Here is a 24261-nt window from a genome sequence, read left to right on the forward strand (position 1 = left end):
AATGAAACAAACACTTGTGCTTGAAGGCCTAAATCCAACATTGTGTGTTAAATTTATGGGAAAACTCGGCTCAAGGGCAGATTATCTTGTTAAAGGTATTGGATTGCTTTGTTGCTTTGTTTTGGCTTTTATTTTGGCACCCTCTTCTGATCCACCAGATTCTAATCCACCCATCAAAGATTAGACAAAGGGAGTGACTCAAGTGCTTAAACATAGATGTACCACAATTGGTGCCTTCAAGTTACTTGAGACATCTGCATGGGACTGACGGATACAACACAAGAGCTACAGAAGACCTGTACGCATCTGGAACAGCAGCTGGAGGTCAGGTGGAATAACCCTGGGCATCTAAAATGCCACTAGCAACCTGTATTTACATTACTGAATCCCACTCATGGATCAATCTGACAGTTCCTATGTCCTTACCTTTGTATGACGTTAGTTACCTTCCATACCCTTGTGAAACACACAACTGCAACACAGCGCAATGCTTATTTCAGTATGTACACCTCAGGTTATTCTGAGATTTATCCTGGACAGCACAGCCAAAAAGATCTGTCAGAGTTAGATGTAGACAGTTTCTTCTCCAATTTTCATTTTCAGGGAAACCAGTGCCAACTCCCCATAGTGGATGGAAGAGATAAAACTTACTTGGAAATCCTCTGGGCTGCAGCCTTTCTGATCACTGCCTGTCTGTGGTTTGTTGGAGGCTTTGGAACCAGCTGAGGAGCTGTACTCTGGGATGGCATCACTTTGTGCAAACTGGTTGCCTTATGGATACTAGAAGTGGCACTTGATGTCTTGCGGGCATCAGAGCCAGCTGGCATAGATATATGACTGGTGCTGGATTGTGAGTAGTTGGCAAAAACAGCCTGGGGAAAGAAAGAAAAAAAGAAAAAAATCCCATAGTAATTGCTGATTACCTCTGTGAACCTTGCTGAGAATGCTGATGGAGGTGGGTGACATTTTTGTGAGGGATAATATCTGCCTGGTGAAGGCAACCCCAGGACTCGAAGGAAAGTCCCACACATAAAGAGTTAAGTTGTTAAGTCAGTGAAGTAGTTTTTAGAGCTGAATTTTATGCCCTTGGAAGCCAGGACTAGCTTCTAGGAAGGCAGACAACCTCACTACTGCCACAGAATTCTACTATTCTGGATTAAAAACAAGAGGCCCAATCCTCAACCTAATTTTGCAGTGGGCTTCCATCCACAAAGAAGTAAAGATTTTATTACACTGACTTTCTGCATTATCTTGCTATATTATTCTTTATGTGGGAGGTGGGATTGAGACAGTTCTAGGAAAGAGAAAGGTTATAGGGAAGATGATACAGTGCCACTTATTTGATCTAACTGTGTAGGTGCTTGGAAAAACAGAAAACCTTTAGGGTATTTTCTTCTGAAAAAGGAACTCTAAGTCCACCACTGACGAAAAGGAAATCCCCAGTAATATCAGGGAACAGAAAATATTTCTATTCCTATAGCATGTGGGAGAGTAAGCATGTTGGAGATTTGACACAAGGAACAAAAGGATCTGCATGTTATGAGACACTGGAGAACTGAGCAGTGGACTGGCAAAGCAGGGAGGGGAGAATGTTTCCCCTATGGGAGTTTTGCAGACTGCTAAACTCTCTTCAGAAAGGAGCAACCTGCTGGGAGTTGTGTTCTGTCTTTCCTCGAAGTCAGTCAGATTCCCAGCACAGAGGCAATACTGTAACCTTGTAATTTGGCATCTAGAGGTCAGTGATAGGAGATAAGGGGAAGAGCTGAGCCCTCAGTGTGACCCTGGGAGCAGCGCCCTTCACTGAGTTTGTCCTCAGTTTCTCCTTGGGTGGAAAATACACAAAGCCACAGCAAATGGGCTCCAGGCTCCAGAGAAAACCACAGTCTGGCTGAGTCTCAGCACACAGACAGGAAAAGCCCCTCTCCCCCGCAATTCTCTGGCAAATGGCAGAGCAGTGGTGTGTGGGAAGGCGTTTCTGACAGGCAGAGCTCTAGGGAGAAAAGGAAGTGCAGGAGCCAAAACAGGCCTGTTTCCTAACTAGAGCTCACTGACAACATGCCCTTGAGTTCCCAATCCTTCTTAACCTCTCCCTTCCCTGAAGCTCTGCCTTGATTGCAGCTTCCAGATTTTGAATTAGGAAGCTAGTACAAGTGTAGAAGTCTGGAAACAGCAGTCACACCCCACCTCTCCCCACAAAAACAAACTAAAATGGAATTTGGTTTAGTCTCTTGCATCTCAGAGCCTGGCACATCCTAGGGTTGGGATGAACACCCTCAAGTCACTGCACCCATTTCTTATTCAGCAGTGACATTTCACTGTGAAATTGTATTATCCATCTTTCTTCTAAGTTCTTTCGATATTTTGCATTTTTCCTGTAAGTTCTTTTCCTTGTTACAAAAATCACTAGATCCTGGAGTCCACAACACATATAGTCATAACCCTTTCCCTGTGTTAATATGCACTGGCAAGGAGGCCCATGACTCTGAAGAAACAGCAAGCATGGATGCCCTAACAAAGACTGATCGGCAAAAATTGTGCTGAAACCAGTCTAAGGAAAGGTCATGGATATTTTTCTTGAGGTTATAGGCTTCCGAAAAGGCCTTTGTCTCCACACTGTGCTGAGATTCTGGCTGTCTTCCAGGCAAGGATGGGGAGGCTGGAAGCTGACAAGGACCACGGCTTCTGGATTCGCCTACAAAGTATACTGCCCTGCTGTGAACTCCATGGGGACAGGACAGGAAACCAGGAGAAGCTACTGTGTGAATAAAGAGGACAGCTGGGGAGAGCAGAGCCCGACCACACAAAGGAAGGGTTGGGAAGAGTTTTTAGCACATCCAAAACATAGGAGACAGACCTTATCCCTCAGGATTCTGAAGACTAAGGGTCTAGGGAGAGCAGAAGCCTAGACAAACCCTGACGGATGCAGTCCTAAAGCAGGTAGCACCAACTATTTCTGCTTCAAGTGAAAAATTCTCAATCACAGTTCCCAGGCTGGCAGATTTAACTTGATGTTGAGGAGGTATTTGCTATCCTAACAAGTCTCTAGGGCTACAAATCTGAAAAATACTAAAAAAGCTTTAAGACGTTTTAGCTAAAATTTCTGTAAATTATTAGTGAGTCAATTCTTGCGCACAATTTTCTGGGGAGGCAGGACAGCATTAACTCTGTCTTGCTCATGAAGAAAGTTAGCACTGACAGAGAAAGTGCTTTCCTCTAGGTCACAGACTGAAGCAGTATCTCCTTGCTTCCACATCTACAACAGGAACACCATATACAAAGTATTATCTGTACAAAAAAAGAGTCGTTTTTAATTAGAAAATCTCAATGTGTACATCTTGTCAGTAAGGACAATGAACGTCTAAGAGTTTTAGTCAGTAGCAGCTAAGTTTGGGCTGTTAGTAATTAAAAGCAGAGAGGTAGTGTAGTACTTTGAAGAAAAGCAGATATATTAATCGTCTTCAAAAACAGAAAGAATGTTCCTGGCACTTACCATCCCTGTATCTAACACCCATCCCTAGCACAGTAATGGAACAAATGTTGCAAGCAAAAACATGTTCATTGTGTGACCAGAGGAGGTAATGAAGCTCATTTCCTGCGAATCCGTCTTACAGCATCTAATATAAAGCATACCCCAAATTATGCCTCCGTTCATGGGTCTGGGCATTCTTGTGTTGACTTTGTGCTGTCTAATTAGGAGTGGTCTCATGCTGCAGCCTTTGCCTTAATGGGAACAGTAGTTGAACCCCCTTCCCAGATATATGGCTCTTGACTTTAATGACATTTGTATGAAACATAGCTGTGAGATCCCACAGTCATTCACATTCAACTGGATCAGCAAGTCTGAAAAAGATGAGAGACTCAACGGTGTATGAGAACTGACAGACAGATGCACACACACATGTATTGCATAAAGATTTGTGCAGCTAGCTCCAAATCCCTGGCACTGTAAACTGAGATGTTTATAAGCAATAAAAAATAACAAGGTTTTAAGTTTAAAAAAAAAAAAAAGAAAGCAAACCCAACAAAATACAACCCACCAGTTTTAGAAAAGCAATTGTGTTTCAGATAACATTGCAAAAATACAGAGAATTAACAGTCTTGGAAGACCTTTCCAGTCATATAAATTGCTTAGTGGAAATTCTTTAGAACACATACTAATGCATTCAGTTAAATCAGTTTGGATACAACAATCCGTTGAATTGTAAACTCACAACGAGGTGATAAAGAGCAGGCTCAAAATGTACCATAGTGTTAAACTGCACTAAGAGGAGTATCTTGGGGTCCTAAAGAAGAGCAAGCTCATGGTATGCACAGACTGTCCTGAACCATGTCCTCCTTGGTAAATTCTTCAGAGCAAGAAAAAAATATACTAAATTCAGTTGACTTGGTACCTTCTGTTTTATTTCTCTCTCGGTACTGCAAGTTCTCTGGGGCAAGGATTGGGCTGTATCATTGTATTGGAAAGATAGTTAATACATCTGGGCGTTCCCATAATTCTAATAATAGTGACAGGAGCACAAACATGGGGACAAAATTTCAGCTGGTATAAATCAGCTCAGACTACTGCTTTCAGAATGGTTGTTCTGTTTTACTTACACTGAGACTTTGACTCATCAGTATCACAAGACTCAAATATGAAAAATGGCAGTTAGCACATTTAGTGGGAAAACAATCTGAGGGAGAAAGCTGCAAAACAAGAATGAACAAGAAACTGAAGGAAAAGAGATACTGCAAATCTGACAGCAGTTCAATATATAACAGTCTAGAAAACAGTTTAATGATGTTCAAGGCTGCATTCAAAGAGGCCCTGTATCCTCAGGCAGGAATAATATAGTTCTAGGAATACGAGGAATATTATTCACAGTACTCAGCATTTCCAGTCAGATCTAAATAAATGGTAAGGACGTCAGAAGAGAATCACAAGTATTAAAAAACAAGAATTTGCTGAACTTCATCAAATGAGGAATATTTCAGAGGATATACAATTTTTAAATGACTGAGAGTTATTTAAGATTAAATTAGCCTAATGTTCTACAGCATAAAATCTACTTAAATTTGTGATTGAAAATGGGATCACATAACTGCCCACACAACTCATTAACATGATTCATGTCTTGTTTAACATGAGCCTTTTTGATGTAAGCAGGACTGACGGGGATCATTCCACCATACAATTGTACTTCCCTTGTTTTAATTTAGCTTTTTTCCCACGTGAAATGTTTGGCATAAAATTTTAAACCCAGTAAACGCTAGGCTAAGCAGACAGAACATAGCCACACAAAGAAGGAACCTCCCTAATAGCTATTGGAATCTTTCCAGAACAGGAAACAATTAGAGAATAAACAATGATGGTATATTAACTGTCTTGCCAACTGCAGCAGTGATAATAACATCTAGGTCATAATGTGTCACGTGAAGTCTCCTTTAAACATTAAAAATACTGCTATAAGACTGTTTTTCTTGTCTTCTGGTTTGATTTTGTAATTCTTATTCCTTGATTTTACTGATATCAGATTTAAGCTTCTTGTCTCTATGTTCAAACTCTTCCCCTTATTATTTTTGTTCTCTTTTCTCATGGTCTGTACTGTCTCTGTTCCTGCTCCATATCACTCCTCCTATTTGTTTGTTAGATTCTCATCCAGTCAGTCTGGTGGGTTTTTTTTGTCCAAGCAACGAAGTACCTATTCTGGCATCAAAGGTCTATTTCTACCGTACTACACTGTGTGAACTAACTTCTGCATACAATGAGTGAAAACTGTTCGTTATTATTCCTCTTCCTCCACCCACATGCTATTTGCTATTCTGCAGATTGTTAAATGCCTGGAGAAATCATCATCATTCTTAAGTGTCTGGAAAGTGCTCAACCAAGAGTGGGTGCTGCAACAAAGCACACAACAAGCCTTCATGTTAACACACATGATAAAACAGCTCTACTGCATGGTAGATGGAGGGATTCTTATGACACAAATACTTGACCAGAAAAGCCCATGCTTTCCAGTGCATCCATCTCATCCCCAACATATTGAATTGGTTAATGTACAGGAGAAGCATTTGCTGTGTTATTAATTATGGTGCTTCTGTTACTTGATCACATATATACAATCATACATGTAACCAGTCCCTTTGCCAGAGACAGAAGGAAAGACTTGCATCCAGTCATGTTGCATGGTCACGCCACACTCAGGGTGTGCCTCAAGATATATTAATTAATATATGTACTTCAGCTGCTGACAAATGGCTAGTCTGCCTTCTAACCACAACAAGAACCTAAATAATCAGATGAAACAGTCTTGGAGATATCCTGCATGCATTCCCCAAAACAGAGAGATGATGACACTCTTCCAAGTGATAGGCCTTCAATCTTGGCGGATATATTTCTTCTGCTCAGGGGAGACTGACAAATTTGAATGTGGCAGACAAGACAACAAAGGATGGAGATCTCAGTACATGGGAAGGAAGAGATAGGAAACAGCAGGCAATGGGAGATAGGTAGCATAGGTGACATTGACAAGGAAATGTGGTAAAGCCACACAGGCTAGGATAAGCTACATGAACTCTAGCTTAAAAGGGAGGACAAATGAGGGTCAGTATGAAAGGGTGGTGCAGAAGTCAAAGCAGTGTGGGCGGGAAGACGCAGGTCAGAGAATGCATAAGCAGCAGAAAAGAGAAGGCAGTTCTTAGAAAGGCCAAGTTAAAGGACTGAAGTCTGAGAAGCTAACTAGCAGAAGGAAGAGGTCAGTGACAGAAAACTAGACAGGGTGCAGGGGAAGATGAGGGTAATGCTGTGACTGGCAGAGGGGGCATCAGAGGAGCCATGCAACTGTGATTGAAAGAGGAGAGATGGCTGGCTCCATACAACGCCTTGGACAGGAAGTGTCCAAGAGACAATCATTTTATTAAGGTAACATTTTATTCATGACAGAAAGTCTGAAGGCCCCCATATTCACCAAGTATCTTTCCCCATTAATGTCAAATTCAGTGCAGCCTAAGCCCTGCAGCATGGCAATAGCCTCAATACAGCAACTCTAAAATGCTTGGCTCAGAAGGAGAAAGGAGGGAGAGAAAGGAGGGGGAAATTTGTGGGGGTGAGAGGAGGTTTAACAAAGAATCATTTTAACAGAAACTCCTGAGTAATGGCTCTGCCCCAGGCCAAGAATAACATCAGCTCAATGTCAGCAGTTAGAAGAGGGCTCAGCCAAGCCCCATGGCCAGGTCCAGCCTCTTCACAGGCACAAGCCAGTTTACGGCCCTTTCCCGAGCTCGTGAGCAGCCACATCTGCCTGCCCAGAGCCCCGTGGACAGAGATGAAAGGAAGACCTCCTGCATGGAGTGGGAGTGAGAAGACTGTAGGTGAGAGAAGTTGAGGATGAAAATTACATGGCTAAGTAAGGGCCTTGAAAGAAGGAGAGCGTGGAGCAAAAAGCAGAAGGGCCTCTCCTTCAAGATGCTCCCAGAAAAGGATGAGGGCAATTTGCCCATAACCTATTCTCAAGGACCCTGACTAATGACTCATCTGCTTCACAGGAGGGAGAGTGGGAGTTCAGACCTCCATGTCTGAACAGGTCTGTTCATGGGAGTCCAGTCATGCCAGACTGTGAACAAACAGCTCCTTGCTACTGGAGACCAAGCTGTTTAGAATGAAAGGCTTCATTCCTTTTAGCAGGGAAGCCTTTTGGACATCACTCAGAATATATCTCTCTCCCCATAATAACAAAGTAAGGTAACAAGTGTATCAATTAAGTCATTATAACCTTGAAAGATCCCCCAGGCAGAATGGAAATGCTGTTCCACAGTGGTCCACCTTTGGCATCTAGGTGTCATCCAGAACATCAGTAATACAAGCCCTTTCTCGTATTTCCTCCAGCTCTTTAAGATGTTAAGAGTAATGGAAGAAGCTATTGCGAACCACAGCATGAAAATGCTAACAAAATCACTGCAGGTAATACTAGTTTTGTTGCAACCCACTTTAAGAGCAACTTCCTTCACAAAATCTGTGCCTTATGTACTGTCTCTGGGTTTTTCTGCACATCTAAGACTTAGTCAGCACTGCTACATCCCAGGCATGTTTTTCTCTTAGTTACCTGTTGCCGTGCTTGGTTTTGCTCCAACAGCTGTCTTGACTGAAGTTTCTGCTGCTGAAGCTGCTGCACAGCAAACTGAAGGTGATAGTTGGGATGTGCCAGAGGACCCCGTGTAACCTTGTTGTAGACACTGTTCTCCATCTCTCCTTCCAAGGCAAAATGATGATTCTCTAGCGCCCTGAGGAAAGAAGAGCCGTCATGTTTTCACCACTCTGCATACAAGGACTCCTGTCTATGAGGCACTGCTTCTTACAAAAAATCTCTTAATATTTAGCCAGCTATGAATTTGCACTATGTGGCTTTAGCAAGCACAACACCTGCTAGAGGTGCCATGTGCCAACTGCTTCCTGCTAAGGCCTTTCTTGAATTCCAGGCTGGAACTATATTGCTAGACATTCTCTTGAGGAGAAAAGAGGAGAGGAGAATAAAAACTCTAAACTGGATCATTTCTGTGGCTGACTAGCATTGAAGACAGGCAAGAATAGCAGCAGGAAAAAGACTGATTCCCATCACTAATGAGATAATTACTTATTTGGATTTGTAGAGACTTTAATACAGTAACACAAGGCTTACACTAAGCACATACATGCTGCAGTGGCAATGGAATAGAAACAGACACGCAGTACAACATCCAGAGAGGACGAAGGACTGGCTGGGTGAGGTTGCAACTGGGATACATACTGACTCCATACAGTTACAATCCAAAAGGCCTGGGGGGAGTGAGATAGGTTCATTACTTTCATCCTCACAGCAATGCAATCCTTTCCCAAAGGACAAAAGGCCTCCTGCAAAGAGGCAGGAGCTCTTACAACCCAGGCTTACATGGTAGGAGTTCAGCTGTGGCCTGCAACATGATAAGTACCAACAGAAGCTCACTGGCTTGCTTTGAAGTTTGTAAGCCTTGGCAAGAAGGCAGCACCAACACACTTCTACACAAGACTGAGGGGCTTTGCAGAGAGCAGGTGGCAGACTGACAGGGCCACGAGGTGTCCTGAAGAGGCTACAATGGCTCAGCAATTCACACATTCTGTGCTCACAAGACAGATGCTGTAAGACCCACTGAATCCTGACACTCTGGGTAATATAACCTTCAAGCCTCAATGCCTGAGCTTCCCAAGTGTCTGTTGATCTCTGTCACATTTCTCTTAGCCACTACTTCCAGATATTTCCTTTGGATTCCCAGGGCAGACTTCCCTTTTATTTCCTATCCACATCATACGTAACTGGGACATAAAAGATAATTGGTGTCTTTCATGCCACAATTTGGCGTGTAGGTCATGGTTTTGGCAAGCAAGTTAAGTGCAATCTCTTTGCCTCAGGAACCTATCAAAACTTGCAACCTAGATTCTTTAAACATATCACAGCTTGCCTTGAATGTGTTGCTCCCTCCCCCAAAAACTTTGTCATTGCAAACACTTAAAATATTCAGAAATAAAATAATTCGGTCAAACACTCTTTAAGCTATTCATTCAAGTTATATTATTAATTCTAGAAACTAACGTCTGTTCCAACTCCTCCCATATCTACCTCCAGTTCAGAACCTGCAATACATAAAATTAATCCTTTGATCCAAAAGAATGCTTATGAGGCTAAGGATCAAGTGATCATTTCTAAAATGTAACAGTCAAGAGACAAAACTGATATAAATGAAAACTCCACTAAAACTGGACCTGCCAATAGCCAGATTTCGTGCCACAGAGATGATGTACAATGACTGCAGTCTGTGGTATTCTGAGGGCCACTATCTAAATGGCAAAATTATAGTAACATTTGCCTGATTCTCATTTCTTTTGTTTTGAGGTATCTGGCAAAGGATTAACTGTTACGGAATCACAAATACTTAAGACTGATTTTTTTAAAAATGCACTGGGATTGCTATCTTTCTCCAACCTTTGTCCAATTCAATGAACTCTCAAATGCTCTCACTGGGTTTCTAGCCTGCTAATTCACTTTTTCTGTTTCAATCATTATACTGGACATAATATTGCCCAGGTAAGCCTGGCTTAAATTACCCAGGAAAGCACTGTTGAAACTACACTAGTAATCCTTTAGGAAGAACTAAATTTAAAAACACCAAGCAAAACCACAATAACTTTGACTAACATTTTCTTGCAGCACAGTCTTGTATGCAACTCCTTGTGGTTCCAATACCTTCTCTCCATGTGACACAACAAAACAGCACTTACTTTTTTTTCTAGACACTATATTGAAAACACTGTTGCTTGCCTAAGTAGATTTTATCCTTATGGCCTGCAGAATCCTTCTGGATTGAATATGCTTCTGTTGGCTTCTACACGTTTTCCTTACTTACAGACAGAAATCGAAGCAAATGCATTATTCTGCATTTATGCATTATGTTGCAAAACATAACTTCAACCTTCTGTAATACAAACATACAATACTTGACAACAGAAAGCCAGTGTATTTGCCAGTCTTGGGGTCACTTTCATAAAGAGGTATTTCATCTGCAGTTTTGTGAAGTCCCGTCTTGGGGTGACTTTATGATGCTGTATCCCCCATCGCCTGCTCTATGCCCAGACACAAATCCTGTGCCTTTCTGTGTATTGAAGGCAGACCTGAGAGGGGGCGGGGTGGGGGAAGGCAGTGGAATTCCCTCAGCGCTGTGTTCAAAAACACAGATAACTTGTTCTCTCGCTTCTCAGCTCTTGGCTTCTGCAGCAGGGAAGAGAGTGGCATTCTCTTGCTTTTTAGCTAGCTTCTTGTTCATTACCTGAGGAAAGAGGTTTTCCTGGGACTTTGGATTCTTCTTCTCTTCCAGACTGTTCAGCAACATCAGAACATCACTGGGAGACCCTACACCATGGCCCGGAGGGGCCCATGCTGAACCCCAGCTCTGGAGAGGAAAGAGCCACACCACAAAGACTTCGAATTTTACCAGGTTCTCTCCACAGCGAGAGGTTTTGTTATTAGACATTAGTCTTTTTCCCGTGCCTGCATGCACTTTTGCTTGTTAAATAAATAGTTATTTTCACTTTCCTCCGAGGAAAATTTTTTCCAAACCTGGTGGGGGAGGGATGGCTGTAACCTGCCTTCTACCAGAGGACGTTCATTTTGGACGTTCCTCCCAATTGGTCTCAAATGAAGACAAGTCCCCACATAACGTATTATCAAGTGCTGATATTACATCTAAGGCAATGTTTGCCCTGGTACAGAACAGGGCTTAGGATCTGAGACTCAATACACTGCTGCCAGAGACATGCTCCAGCTCTCAGTCTATCTGCCATGCTCACAGGAATGCATCACAGAGCATCTCCTATTCTCAGTCTCTGCCTGTTGGATGATTTACTAAAGCATGACAGCACTTTTGCACCCTTAAGCAGAAGTTAGTTCTGCCTAAGAAAATTACAACAGGTTCAGCACCATAATGAAGGCTGCAAAACAGCTGTAGAGGACCTCACACCTTAATGGATACTAAAGAGTTCACTTTTTAGGGAGATTGTATAAATACTCCAAACTGAATTAAAAGCTTTCTCACAACTCACACTGTTTTAGGCAAAGCTAAAAATAACCAGAAAAAAACCTCCACACCCCTAATGGAAATGAGGATTGTAGAGTCAGTACTCACAGACCTGCTTGTTTTCAAATCAGGATTATTGCTTGAACAGTAATGATTCATTTCTTTACATGTACAGACAACAGATTTAGGCACAGATGCACACACATGCAAATGGGAAATAGAAATTCCTGCCTGTGCCACCAGAAAAGATTTGGTTTCATTCTGTCAGCCAGGCTGGTTGTGAGCAATCTTCTCATAGCTTGCTCAGGATTATTTATGAGTTGCTTAGTTTAGAGACCTGGCCAGGATTCAGGCCTTCACTATGCACAGGAAATCTCAGCCTTTGGCATTATGGCCCATCCGTTGTAAGCAAGATTCTGTCCTTCCAGCAGCTCTTCAGGCTACTCAGTGTTTTTGGCAAGAAACCCACTGTGTTCCTTTCTTTCAACTGTAGCTTTCATAAAGGCTGGGCCAGAATTCCCTCTTCAAATTCACTGACAGCATACAACCTCTCTGCTGCAGTTTTTTTGTACCACAAAAGATACAGGTTTGCTTCTGAGACCATTTTCAACACATCACCATGCGATTATGCTCAGGATCCAGTCTAAAAGGGCTAGGACACCATACGTTCATCTCTAGGTTTTCTAGTTCCAAACTACCTTTCTACTCTCGTTCCGTTTTCCAATTCATTAGCTCATTTCTAGAGTAAGCAACCTTTATGCAATCAACTACCTACACTTGTACTAGAAACTAATGTCAATATACTAAAATACTAAATACTAATAAAATGTTAATGCACTTGTTCATTGATTACAGAAAAAAAAGTCTCTATGAAATCTGGTCTTCATAGAGAAGGGGTGTGATTATCAGCTCTTACAAGAAAGGAGAGAGCTGGCTTCTGTTTCCACTTCAAAAAAATTTGAAGGGAATTCCAAGGACTAAAGCTGTAGACAAGACCAGACCCCAGAACACCAGTCACTGAGGATCTCAGAGTTCCAAAGACCTGTATGACAAACAGCAAGTCTGTACTAAAAGAATGACTCATCAGGCTTACATTTATATTTCAACTGAAGCCTTCTTCCAATGGCACAGCTGGGCACTTGCTTGATACCGATTCTTGTGTGGCAGGCAACAATACCAATTCATGAAGTACTCTGGTGTTCTCCATATATCACTCACTAAGCAGGCACTTTTGAAATACTTGAAAAGTGTCTACATCCCATTGAAACTAGGCTCAAATTATTGTGTAAATGAAGCTTCAGCATTCATGAAGAATATTTCTCTGTTTAACCCTGCTTAGTTTGTGAGAATTGATAGGATCACAGCAGAAATCAGTATGTCTGGAGGTCTAGCAAACTAAAAAATAATTATTATCCTATCAAACAAGGAAACAAGCTGACAATGAAAGTACTTTGCATCTTTTCCTGTAAAGAAAGGCTGGAGCTAAGGAGGAACAAGAGCCATTGCTGGCAGCGCATCTATAAATCAGTGCTCCCACCTTGCCAAAGAATGCAAGACAATCTTGGGCAGCAGTTTCTTTCCCACAGGGCATTCAGACAGTATGACAAGTCTAGGAAGTTTTCAGTACAAATCCTTGGTGAGCACCAGCTGCTAGAAAGTAGTTGGCATAGTAACTAATGATTCTGTCTAATGTGGCAGCTCCCAGCATCCTGCTGACTTATGTTCAGGCACTCAGAAAAACACAGAACATTTTCTTTGGCACACTGCATGTTTCTTCCATCCCTAACAATAGGTCCTAGATTGGGGCTGGCTACGGAGCAATGATAAACAGAGTGGGATAAAGCCCAGGACGCTGGGGGCCTGGCTGGGATGCAGGAGTGTTGGGCCTCTCACTTGCCTCAAGGCCTTTCTTTGTCTTTCTCCCTCTTTCCTTCCCCTCAGCTTCAAAAGCAATAAATTAAAAACTGAAAAACAGAGCAACAAGTCTCTGAGAATGGTTTGCTTCTGGCCTCTGCTGTTATCAGGAGTGTCTATGAAAGAGCAACTTTGGTGCAGTTTAGTCAGCAAGAGTCTACATTTTAGCATGGACTGTAGCTCTGATTGCTGGAACATGCAAGCCTCTAAAAGCCTCCTGCTTTGTAACATAAGCATGAGCTGTGTTACAAAGGTAAAGAAAAATAGTTTCACTAAACACCAGGGGCGAACAAAGCATTTTGAATATACCTAAAAGAGCTAAGCCTGGGATTTTGGAGATCTGAGGCACTGGGAGCTGTCCAGAACTCACCATGGTACAGGTACTTGAAGACAGGGAAGGGGCAGGAAGCAGCTGGCCTGTATAAAATGAGGATGCCATCACCTGACCTGCAATCTACTTTTGTACTCTTCAAGAGAAGCTAAGGAAAAGCTTTTAAAGTTAATGAGCATCTTGTTAAGGCTGCATTGGCACAATCAACTTGCAGAACTGCATTTTGGGTTCACATCCAGTTCAAAGTGACAAGTACAGTCTCCCATGGTAGAAGTGGTGCAGAGATGCGAGAACGTTTCTGTCACAGACCTTCAATCAAACTTTCCTCTCTTAGTGATGAGGCATCTTGAAATAGTTTCACCTTTAGTTCTTCAGCTCCCCTGTTTCCCAGCAGCTCAAGCTATTTTACCTACAGAAGGGGCTCTTACCCTCCATATATTTGTGCCATGAGAAAACAGAAGCTGCGAAACATACATGTGCAAAGTCTTAGGACTGAGTTGGTTTAGGCAAAGAACATGAAAAGTTTTGTGGATTTAACTACAATTTCCAAATCCATTCACAGGTTAAATGTAAGAGTTACCAGAGGAACAATTCAAGCATTCCAGGACATTTTAATATGCATAATATCTAGCAAATGTCAGGAGTCCCCCTCTGCTATTCTCACAATTCTCCCTTTCAGCTGAGAGAACTGATATTGTTACAAGAATTTTATTCAGAAACAAATACATGAGGAAAAGCATCCAAATTATCTCCTTGTGCTGCAGGATCAACACGTTTCAGTGGCTGTAGGAGTCCATGCGTCACACTCAGCTGCACAACTCCACACGCAGGTATGCATTCAGTGTCAAGAATTTCCCCCAACATTCCCAATTAAACTTAAATTTTCTCTGTTTTATTATATGACATTCCTCTTATTTCAGGACTAAACCTTCATTACCAGAACTATGTCTCCTTTGAGCTCAGCCAGCCTTGGCACCCTTAACTCCCTTCTTTTTCCTCAACTCAGTCCCTTCTGGCCTTGACTGCACATTGCTTTTCTGTGAACTTTTTCCACTTTATTATTCCAGATGTGCATGCACAATAGCTATACAAGGAAAGCCCACTGCCTTCTTGCTCCTTCACTTTTTTCTACAAGTACTATCGAAGTCCACAGGCTTCCTTCTTTTCTGGTATATGTTGCTGGATAATTTAGTTCCTGCTTCCTAGCTTCTGAAAATTATTCTTGCTGTTTCCTTGCCATTGATAAACCTGGGTCTTGGAACATAAGTATTTTCTTATAACAAAGGCAATGCAGTTCAGGAATTAAATGCCTTTTACATCATCATGAGGCAACGTCATGAGTGTTAAGTGTCTAACCTGCTAGGTTAGAAATGAGGTGCATCAAAACAGCCTTCTGATAGCCTAGGAGGAGAAGGGCAGAATAAGATTAGGGAGCACTGGAAAACCTCTTCAGGCAAGGCCTAACCTATCTCAGCTACTCCTGGATTTAGCTGGCATTATCAGTCTCTTACTTTCAGAAGAACTAAACTTGCCAGTCTCAGCAAATTAAATCAAATATTTACCCTTCAGTGGAGACAATTTTTGTTGGGCCCCTAGTAGCATCCTTGGCTTCATGCCTGTTACAAAATACTGTCAATCTCTCTGATCTGGGGAATACTTGGCAGGTAAACAACGCTTTTTCTTCTTTTTACACATGGCAGCTCTGAAATTCACTAGCAGAAAGGCTGAATCAAGAAGATAACCAACAGCCAGCTGACTGCAAAGTTCAGTGTCTTCATCCTATTGTGGCTCATCAGGTCACTGGAGAAGTAATGATGGTCACTGAGCATACCTCCTCCAAGTGATCTAGATTAACAAAAATCTCACAGCCTTTCTACCCTCAATTAGTGCAAACACAGGGTTGAGCTTTACTGAGTGGAAGGCACTTCTGGCTTCATATTTCTTGCACGTATTTCCACACCTGCAAGCACAGTTGCAGCCTGCAAAAGTATTTTAACAGCAAGACATATATACGGTAAGACTAAAACAGAAACCTGGTATCATTTTGCTCTCATAAGGAAGTTTTGGGGAGGATTACCCGCTTAACTCTGACATGCAACTGCCTGAACTGTGTTGTGTGGTCCTGCATACTCAGCCCCAAATTCAAACTATTAATTAATTAAGGAAGTTCAGCCAGAGCAGGGTGAACCCAATGAATTTACCTCACCGTACTGTCTGGATCTGCTTTTATTAAGGTAAGTCATTCAGACTAAGAATATGTGTTAAGTGCTATCTTAAATTTGATCAGTAATCCTAGTCCAGGCAAAGTTTCTGAAGTGAATATACCCACTTCACAGAAGCCAAAGGACCAGAAAATTAGATGCAGTATGGAACCACTTATAGACAGGAAAGGTGCTCCTCACTGAAGAGGTTCCACTGTAAAAGCCTAGCATGAATCAAGTGGACCAACTTGATGAAGATGAGTTGTAACGACATTCTTCTACTTTTTCTCTTTCACTGTAGACAAGTTTATTGAAAACCAAACTGAAAAAGACTTACAGGCTCTATTTATTTCTAGACATAAAGCCTTTTTTAGTGCTTTACACAAGCAGACTTTGCATTTTATGGGTGGATAGCAGCAGTAGCACACAAGGCTGAAAACAGTAAACAGGCACTGTTATCTGTCTAGAATATACTTTTGACTGAGCCTGTAATTGAAGTCACTAATCTCTCCTGAAAACCCATACTCCTTACCTCTCTCTAGAGAGGCAGGGGTTAAGTCAGGACCACTAAATTAGCCCTGCACCCTGTAATGTCTTTGAAAAGCTGCTCACAGGGTTTACAGGGAAAGAGTGAGACTGTAGCTGCTGTCCAAGCCAACATTTGGTTCCTATTACAGTGAATAAATCTCCCCCTCCTCCTTTTCTTTTCTTACCCCTTTTTATATTAAAAGTCCATCAAACACATTTTTTTCCTTTCATATTTTCCATTAAGTTTCCTCCTGCATAAGCTTTCCCAGAGTGTGGTGCTCTTCACTGTATGTGCTCAAGCAGCAGCTGCAAGATCCCAGTGAGTAAGAAAATGGGGAATGAAGAAGCTCAGGCTCCTCTTTAAATCCCAAGAGGCAAGTGAAAAGTTACAATTGGGCTAAACTGGTGAAATCTAGAGTACTTGATAAGAATAAACAGACATAAAAAACAGGCTGTTGAGTTTTGCAGGGTTAGGATTCATGAGATAGGGGAGAGTACTCAAAGCTCTGCCCCTGCCCAGAGCTAAATGCTCCTGTCACCATCAGTATAATGAAAGACATAGCACAGGATGGTGTTACACTAGAGGGCCTTAAGGATTCCTTAGGATGTGCTGTCCAGATCTCATACCACTTGAGGCCCAGATAAAATTTTTAGTGCTGTATGACCATGCAGTAGAGACATCTCATGCACTTAACTCTGGCTATTTTGTTGTCTAAATATTAAATATCTAGTACACTGAAACCTCTAAAGAGCATGTCAAGCCTCTAGATTCCACAAAATTAGCACTGAAATTAATTAAAACAACTAACTTGGCTTGACATCCAGTACAACTATCACCTTGTTATGTGGTAGATGAAGACTCTCTTATGAGTGTGTCTTAGAGAAGACTTGATAAATCTGGCAGCTTAGATGGTCTGTCTATGGGGACAGTGCAGCTGAAGTATACAGTTGCCTGACATCATGACTATACATCTCAAGAATTATAGCCAGATACGAGAATTTCACAAAAGAAGCAATAACTCTACATCTATAATCTATACACCTAAAGGGAAGGCTAGAATCTGTTCTGTACTTCCTGAGCAAACATCTACAAATTCACCTATCAGGGATTGTGGAAAGTGTCACCTGAAAGCCAGCTGGCCACAGTTATATTAAGATAAATGTTCCAGGTAAAGGAGGCAGAGAAGCAGCATGGCACCAGTAAGATGCATCTACTGTGCTACCATTCAGTAATACAACTGAAGTCGTATAATATCTATCTGCTGAAATAAAGTAAAAGACAAAAAAATACAAAACAAGAACTGAAGGTCACTTCTCTGGGTCCTTGCTGTGAGGCTGTATGCTTGTGGTTAGTAGTCTCTTGTTTCTGAATAATTCCCCAAGCACTGATACAAGGGCAGAGTAAAGGTCCTAAAGAGACCTCTACCTTTAAACTACTGAATTTTATCAGCCTACATCCAATTTAATGAAGCTGAATTAGCTTCTCAATAAAAAGACAGATTTGCACAGTCCCCTAAACCTGATGATACTCATATGCTGGCCAAAGCAGCACCTCTAGCATTCTTATCTGCCCTACATCATAAACTCAATTCCATAGGTATATGTAGTTTCTGCTTTCCTTGTCCTTCAAGTGGATTTCTATAAGGTAACAAGGTGTAACACCAAATAGACTCTATCTGAGAGTGATCTCCCACCTGTTAAACCGAATTTTTTTCCTCCTCAGGTTCCTTTTGCAGTTTGTTTATGCTGGAGCTAAGGGAGAATTCTTTTACCTCCATCTCCTGTACGAAGATTGACTCACCTGCTGTGGCTCCCTGAACATTTAACAATGGACTAGAGGAAGAAGTAACTATGTCTGTGTCAGCACACACTTTCTAAAGTCTGTAACAAAGTAGTTGTGTAAAATATAATCAGGGGATGTTGGTGGAATATGCTCAGTTACACAGAGAGACTCTAGCATGGGTTGTTACCTATTGAAGAAGCTGGCCCAGTGACTGTATATGATGCATAGGCGAGACCATCCTATCCCACACGTTGCAGAAATTTAAAAATATATGAAAAAAAGTCTACTTATACAGAGACCACAGATAGATACTATCATGATATAGACTTTCAGCCATCTTAAGAGCAGCATGGCACACTGACACCAAAGCAATACCAGGGGTGTGGTGCTCATTGGTTTACACCTTTTTTTTTTTAAATCCCTGCAAGCCTCATGGATGGCCACAAAGCACTGCATTTGTATTGTAAAAGGTAAGTGCTATTTTTCCCTCACTCCACCCAACTTCCTTAGAGGTAATGGAAGATACTTTATAAAAGTGCTTATTATTTCAACCAAGGTAGCACAAATTCCTAGCAAGGTTTTTCACAGGCTAAAAGTGACAGAAGTTTACCAGGTCTGTAGTGTTCCTTCTACGAATCCTCAAGAGACATCCTACGTGGAGGAAACTACTTTCCAGAAAATAGCAAATATGTTGTGTTTTGTTGATAGCTAAAATGCAGCCTAAAAAAACCCTTCAGAACAGAATGGCAGGTTCAATTTTGATTTAGGTGTTATTGATTTTTAATATGGAAAGAGAAAATAATTTAGAAATTCTACAGCCAGCACTGGAACAAAGACGAAAAACCAGTAGTGACATTTCCTTCCCAGAAATTCCTATGCATCTGTCCCTCTCTATTGCCTGGGTGATGACATACCAGAATTTACTGTAAAGAACTGCAAGAAAAGACTAGAAAGGCTTGTATTTTTATAAAGCTTTACCTGCAGTAAAGCTAGTACTGCAGAGCAAGAATCTCCCTATTTTTTTGGATTTTGTCCTCCAGAGATAAATACCACAGAAGTGTACTGCCTTGCCAAAAGAGACCATTCCAGTTTACCACAATTTTGGCCTCCTTGTTTTAAACTATACAGACTACAGTCCCCATTCTACTCTTACTATTGGAATCTATCTGGCTCTTCACCCAAAAACAGAGTTCAGCCTCCAGCATTTCCAGTAAACCAATGTTTCAACAAGCAAAATCAGAGAGGAGTTCACATTATCATAATGAATTTCAATATTAGTGGAACAAATTGAGTTACAGGATCTTATTTCTGGCAGTGAAGAGTTAAGTGAGTAAAGGGGAAATTCCCAGCAAACTGCCTTCAGCAGATACAGCAGAGTGTTGTCTGTTCCTGCTTTAACAGAGGCTTTATATGAAGCCTTGGTTTAGCTACCACATTTCTCTGCCTCCCTCAATCCTTATTGAAAAGATGATCCAGTCCCTCTAGACTAAGCAAGGAATTCTGGTGCACCATAGATGTAAATCTCTGCCTACTTTATGTGGTCATTACAGAACAAAAGCTTAAAATTACTGCAATTAGTTTGGAAGCAGACAAAGCAGAAGATGGTGAGGAAGAAGCAAATAGAAAGGCAAAGAAAGCTGAAGTGAAATAAATTTCTTACTCTAATAGGCCCAATTAAGTGCAAGGTACTTCACTGGCATGCAGCACAAGGCACTGTAACTCAAAGTGTAAAATATAACAAAGCAACACTATTGCTAATGCCCATACTCTTGGTTTAATTTATTTTTTTTTCTTCCCTCCATTCTGGCAAAAGTGTAAAGAAGAATACAATGCATGAAGGCTGGGGCCACAAGTGCTGCACAGGGCTGAGGCACTATATCTAGCAGCTGCTAAAACAGAACATCAAAGTCTGAGCTCCCTTTGAAAACCCATCAGGCAAGAACCACTCCTCCCCTTCAGCTTCTTTAGGAGCTGGTACACTTAACCACTTCAGCGTGTTTGGCAGGTCTACAACCATTTCCAAAACAGGTGGTGCAGTGGAAAATCATGGGAGAGCCCCAAATCATTCAGTTGTCTCCTTTTCCCCAGCAGGCAGCAAGACACGTGCTGACCAAGAAGGCCAGCTGACAGAAAACAAGCACTGAGAACAGGAAATTTGTAATTAAACCTCTGAAACTACAGAAAAGGCTCAGGTTTATCTTGGTAAACTGGGCCAACAAAATCTTTCTCCAGGAAACTGATAGATCTGATGACAGACAAAGTCTGTCATTAGAGGAAGATGAGTAAAAGGATGTCGAGATAATTATATTGTATACTACCACGAGATGAGACAGCACATTCTAAAATGCAGTTCCCACACTTCAATATTCAGTCCAGTATTCATTGAAAGATCCCTCTCTCTCAGATCCTGTCTGCAGAAAATGCTCAAGTTGCACAAAACTTACTTGATCACCCAGTGCCTGAAGTATTTTTCGTGAGATTTCTGTCTCTACGTACAACTGCAGGCTAGGAGGTAGAGACTGTCAGCACTAGTTTTGTTTGCAAGACCTAGGAAAAAAGCTTTTAAATTATCTCAGTTTTTTCCAGGCACCTGTATTTGTTATGTTTTCTCCTCCAGCATGGACAGAAGAGTCTACAATGCAGTTGTGCCAGCTCTGCTGGTCATCCCAACTGCACACTATACCCATCTTTTCCCCTTGGGGTTTGAAAATAGGCATCTAGGAAGGGTGCTGTTTCCTTAGGGATGCAATTTTTCTGGATTCATTAACGACAGATTTTGGGTAAGCCTTTTAACTGATAGGTCTTTGGACTGTATATGGGGGTTGAATATTTCTACTGACTCTGGAAACCAAAAGCCAAGAGTAGGTATCTTCAGAGGAAGTACAGCAGCTTTCATTTGTGGAATTTGTGGTTAAACATGAAAAAAAGTTACACAATCCTATATTCCACTCCAACCCAATCCCTTTTTCTAGAGCCAAAATGAAATTGTTTCCTATAAGTACAGAGAAAACTGTATAATTAGTCAGAAGCTCCGAGACTCAGGAACACAGATGGGAACCGTGGAATCTCTACCCCAGGAATTTCACCAAGTTATTGCATGGAATTCTGATTACATCAAAGATGCAGATGCTAAACCCTTAAAAGGGCAGACTAAAATACCCCAGCCACTCGTGGAACAATGTCCTTTCAAGACTTCCCTCCTATCAGAGATAGGACACATCAAGCAAGGACAATAACAACAGTGTCCATCAAGAAATCGCCATTGCATGCTGCTTCTTTATACTTGATGCCTTTCATGATGTTTCAGCAAATATTCTAAATAGAGCAGACTCAAAGGCCACAACTGGTATATTTCAGAGAAAATTCATCTGCAGTACAGACAGGTAAGAGTCCAAACATGGCCTCCAGAAGGCTTGAGGTGAACACAGAAACATCTGCAAAGAGGTTAACCTTCATGTTGTGTACTGTGTTTAAGGCTCTAGAAACTCATTGGAGTGTAAGACGGTAAGCAAGCTCTCACATGAAGGTTAACAGTGTTAGAAAAAATCTGAAAGTAAATGACAGGAGTAGTTGGTACCTGGTTTTGCTACCAAACAATACACACCATAAACACCAGAGTGAGATTTTGATAAACAACACACAAACAACTACGCCTTGTGTAGCAACAAGCATAATAATTCACAATTCATAAAGTTACATGATACCAGGAGTTTAGATAATTTCAGAGGGAAACATGCAAACAGCAAAATACCCAGCACCACAGTTCTTTTCCCTTTCACAGAAATGCTTTTCAGTAATGTCTACACTCATTCAGGTTTTGCAATGCTTTAGAGATCGTAGAACGTTAACAACTTTTTTTCTATTTAGAAAATATCAATAGAGAAAACCTCTGCACTACATGAACCATATTCTGTCCTCTACACCACAAAACAAACCTAGAAATTGATGCATAAATTTTGTCCTCTGAATAGCAGAGGATACTTCCATATTTAAATCATTCAGGTTAGCAGCAGCAGCAGGAAAGTGGGATTTCAGAAACAAATCAAAACATGACTCTGAACTTTGAAAAAAGCAAAATCAGTTATGCAAACAATGTCCTGAACAGAAAAACAAAATATTCAAATGACTAGAGATGGATTGGATCCAAGTTTCTTTAAATATACCAAAATAATACAACTATTAAAACTGGGGTTTCAAAATTATTTTTCCAGTATCTATTATTTTACTTAATATTTTTAAATTTATTATATGTGCTTACTTATAGAAACCAAAATAAAAAAACCAATATTTGTGAACTTTGATAACAGAGAAGTTATTATTCCCACTGATTTTTTAACAAAACTAATTCCACATTAAAACACAGCTCCTTCTTGAGGTTTCTTGAGGTTTTTGAAATTTGAAGATATATAAGCAAACTGTCAATATGCAAAACCAAACTCTATGAAAGACAGCTGTTCCAAACAATCTTAATTGGCAGCCTTCATTAGAATTGTTCACAAGGGATAACTCTAAACTTCCTTCATTTTTTGTTAAGGAATTTTGAAAACAGAAGGCGAGGGGGATCACTGTTAGTAGAAATGAAAATCTCACTCTCCTGGAGAATACCCTGGAGATATTATACGCAGTTCCTTATTGGAAAGGGATGTGCTCATCAAAGCACTGAACCTTAAGAACAGCAAAGTCTATGAAGAATCACTTGTGGAGCTGAATTTTTGGGCCTGTGCTTAAATCTTCCACATACACTTTGATTTACTGATTTCTTCACAAAAAATGGGACTGTGTTCTCTTTGTCATGCTGACTGCCTGAATCCGAAAGCCTTTAATTGTTGTTCAAATTATGATCCATCAGAAGATATTTACAGAGAAGCCAGAATCTTTAGCATCATGAGACTGTCAAAGAATCACACCCAAGTGTCTAGTGGAGCTGAGATGAGAAATGTATTGAACAGAACATTCTTTCTAAGAAGTTATTTCAAGTTCTTTCTAACACCACAACCATTGAAGTCTTAGGAAACTGCAATGGGAAGTAGAAGTCACTACACTAAGGAGTATGTTGTCTTTAACAAATAACAAAAAATTCTCATTTGAAATTCAGAATTTGACTGTGAAAAGTTTTTCTGAACTAAGAACCAGTATACCAAGAAACAAAATTCCTAAACTTACTCAATTTCAAGTCTCTGCATCTTCAACTTTTCAAAAGGATAAATGAAGATAAGCTTATACCTCTTTATTCACCAGCACCTTTATCCCAATATCAAAAAACAAACAGATGGTCGAGACTTGAGATTTCCTCCTCATTTTTATACAGTCTATCAAACAGGAACATTTTCTCAGCTGTATTGTGAAAAAACTCAGAATCTTCAGCACTGAAGACATTCATGGCCCAACTTGGCTACATTCTTCACTGAGAAGATTCTAATTTTTTTTTCCAGTAGTAAGCAAATGAAGAAATCTTTATGCATGTAAAATGTTTGGACCATGAAAGTCACAGCCCTTTTACTCCAGAGGATGAATTTTGCCCAGGTGAAGCATCCCTGACAGCCAGCTGCCTATAGCATGTGCAGCACTGCCACATCATCTTTGACTAACTTTTCAGTTAAGTCCCACGTGACAGATAGCAGAAAGATAGAAAGGGGAGTGGAAGACATTTACTGAGCCAGATACAATCTGAAATTCAAGCAAAGGAGCCAAGCAACACAGAATCATAGAATGTCCTGAGTTGGAAGGGACCCACAAGGATCACTGGCATCCAGCTCCTGGCTGTGCAAGGGACACCCCAAGAGTCACACCATGTGCCCAAGAATATTGTTCAAACACTCTGGCAGGCTTGGTGCTATGGTAACTTCCCTGGGGAGCCTGTTCACATGTCCAACCACCCAGCAGAGGTCTCTTAAATTCCTTTTACTAAAGGTTGTTGTCTCAGTACCAGTTTTAAGTAGATTTGA

General features: G+C 41.0%; 1 protein-coding gene across 8 annotated transcripts in view; it reads right to left on the minus strand.

The window, feature by feature from the left end:
* TTLL5 (tubulin tyrosine ligase like 5) overlaps positions 1-24261 on the minus strand; it is a 126938-nt gene that overhangs the window by 16736 nt on the left and 85941 nt on the right. For all 8 annotated transcript variants that reach the window (XR_004241067.1, XM_032113471.1, XM_032113476.1 and 5 more), the window contains 2 exons: positions 8082-8259; positions 652-872 (listed from right to left, as the gene is read on the minus strand). Coding sequence is in view for 7 of the 8 variants with exons in the window: in XM_032113471.1 (XP_031969362.1) it covers positions 652-872; positions 8082-8259 (399 nt within the window). In the remaining variant the exon portion in view is untranslated. The remainder of the gene's footprint in view (positions 1-651; positions 873-8081; positions 8260-24261) is intronic.

The sequence above is a fragment of the Corvus moneduloides genome, chromosome 6, assembly GCF_009650955.1.
Source record: "Corvus moneduloides isolate bCorMon1 chromosome 6, bCorMon1.pri, whole genome shotgun sequence".
Lineage (NCBI taxonomy): Eukaryota > Metazoa > Chordata > Aves > Passeriformes > Corvidae > Corvus > Corvus moneduloides.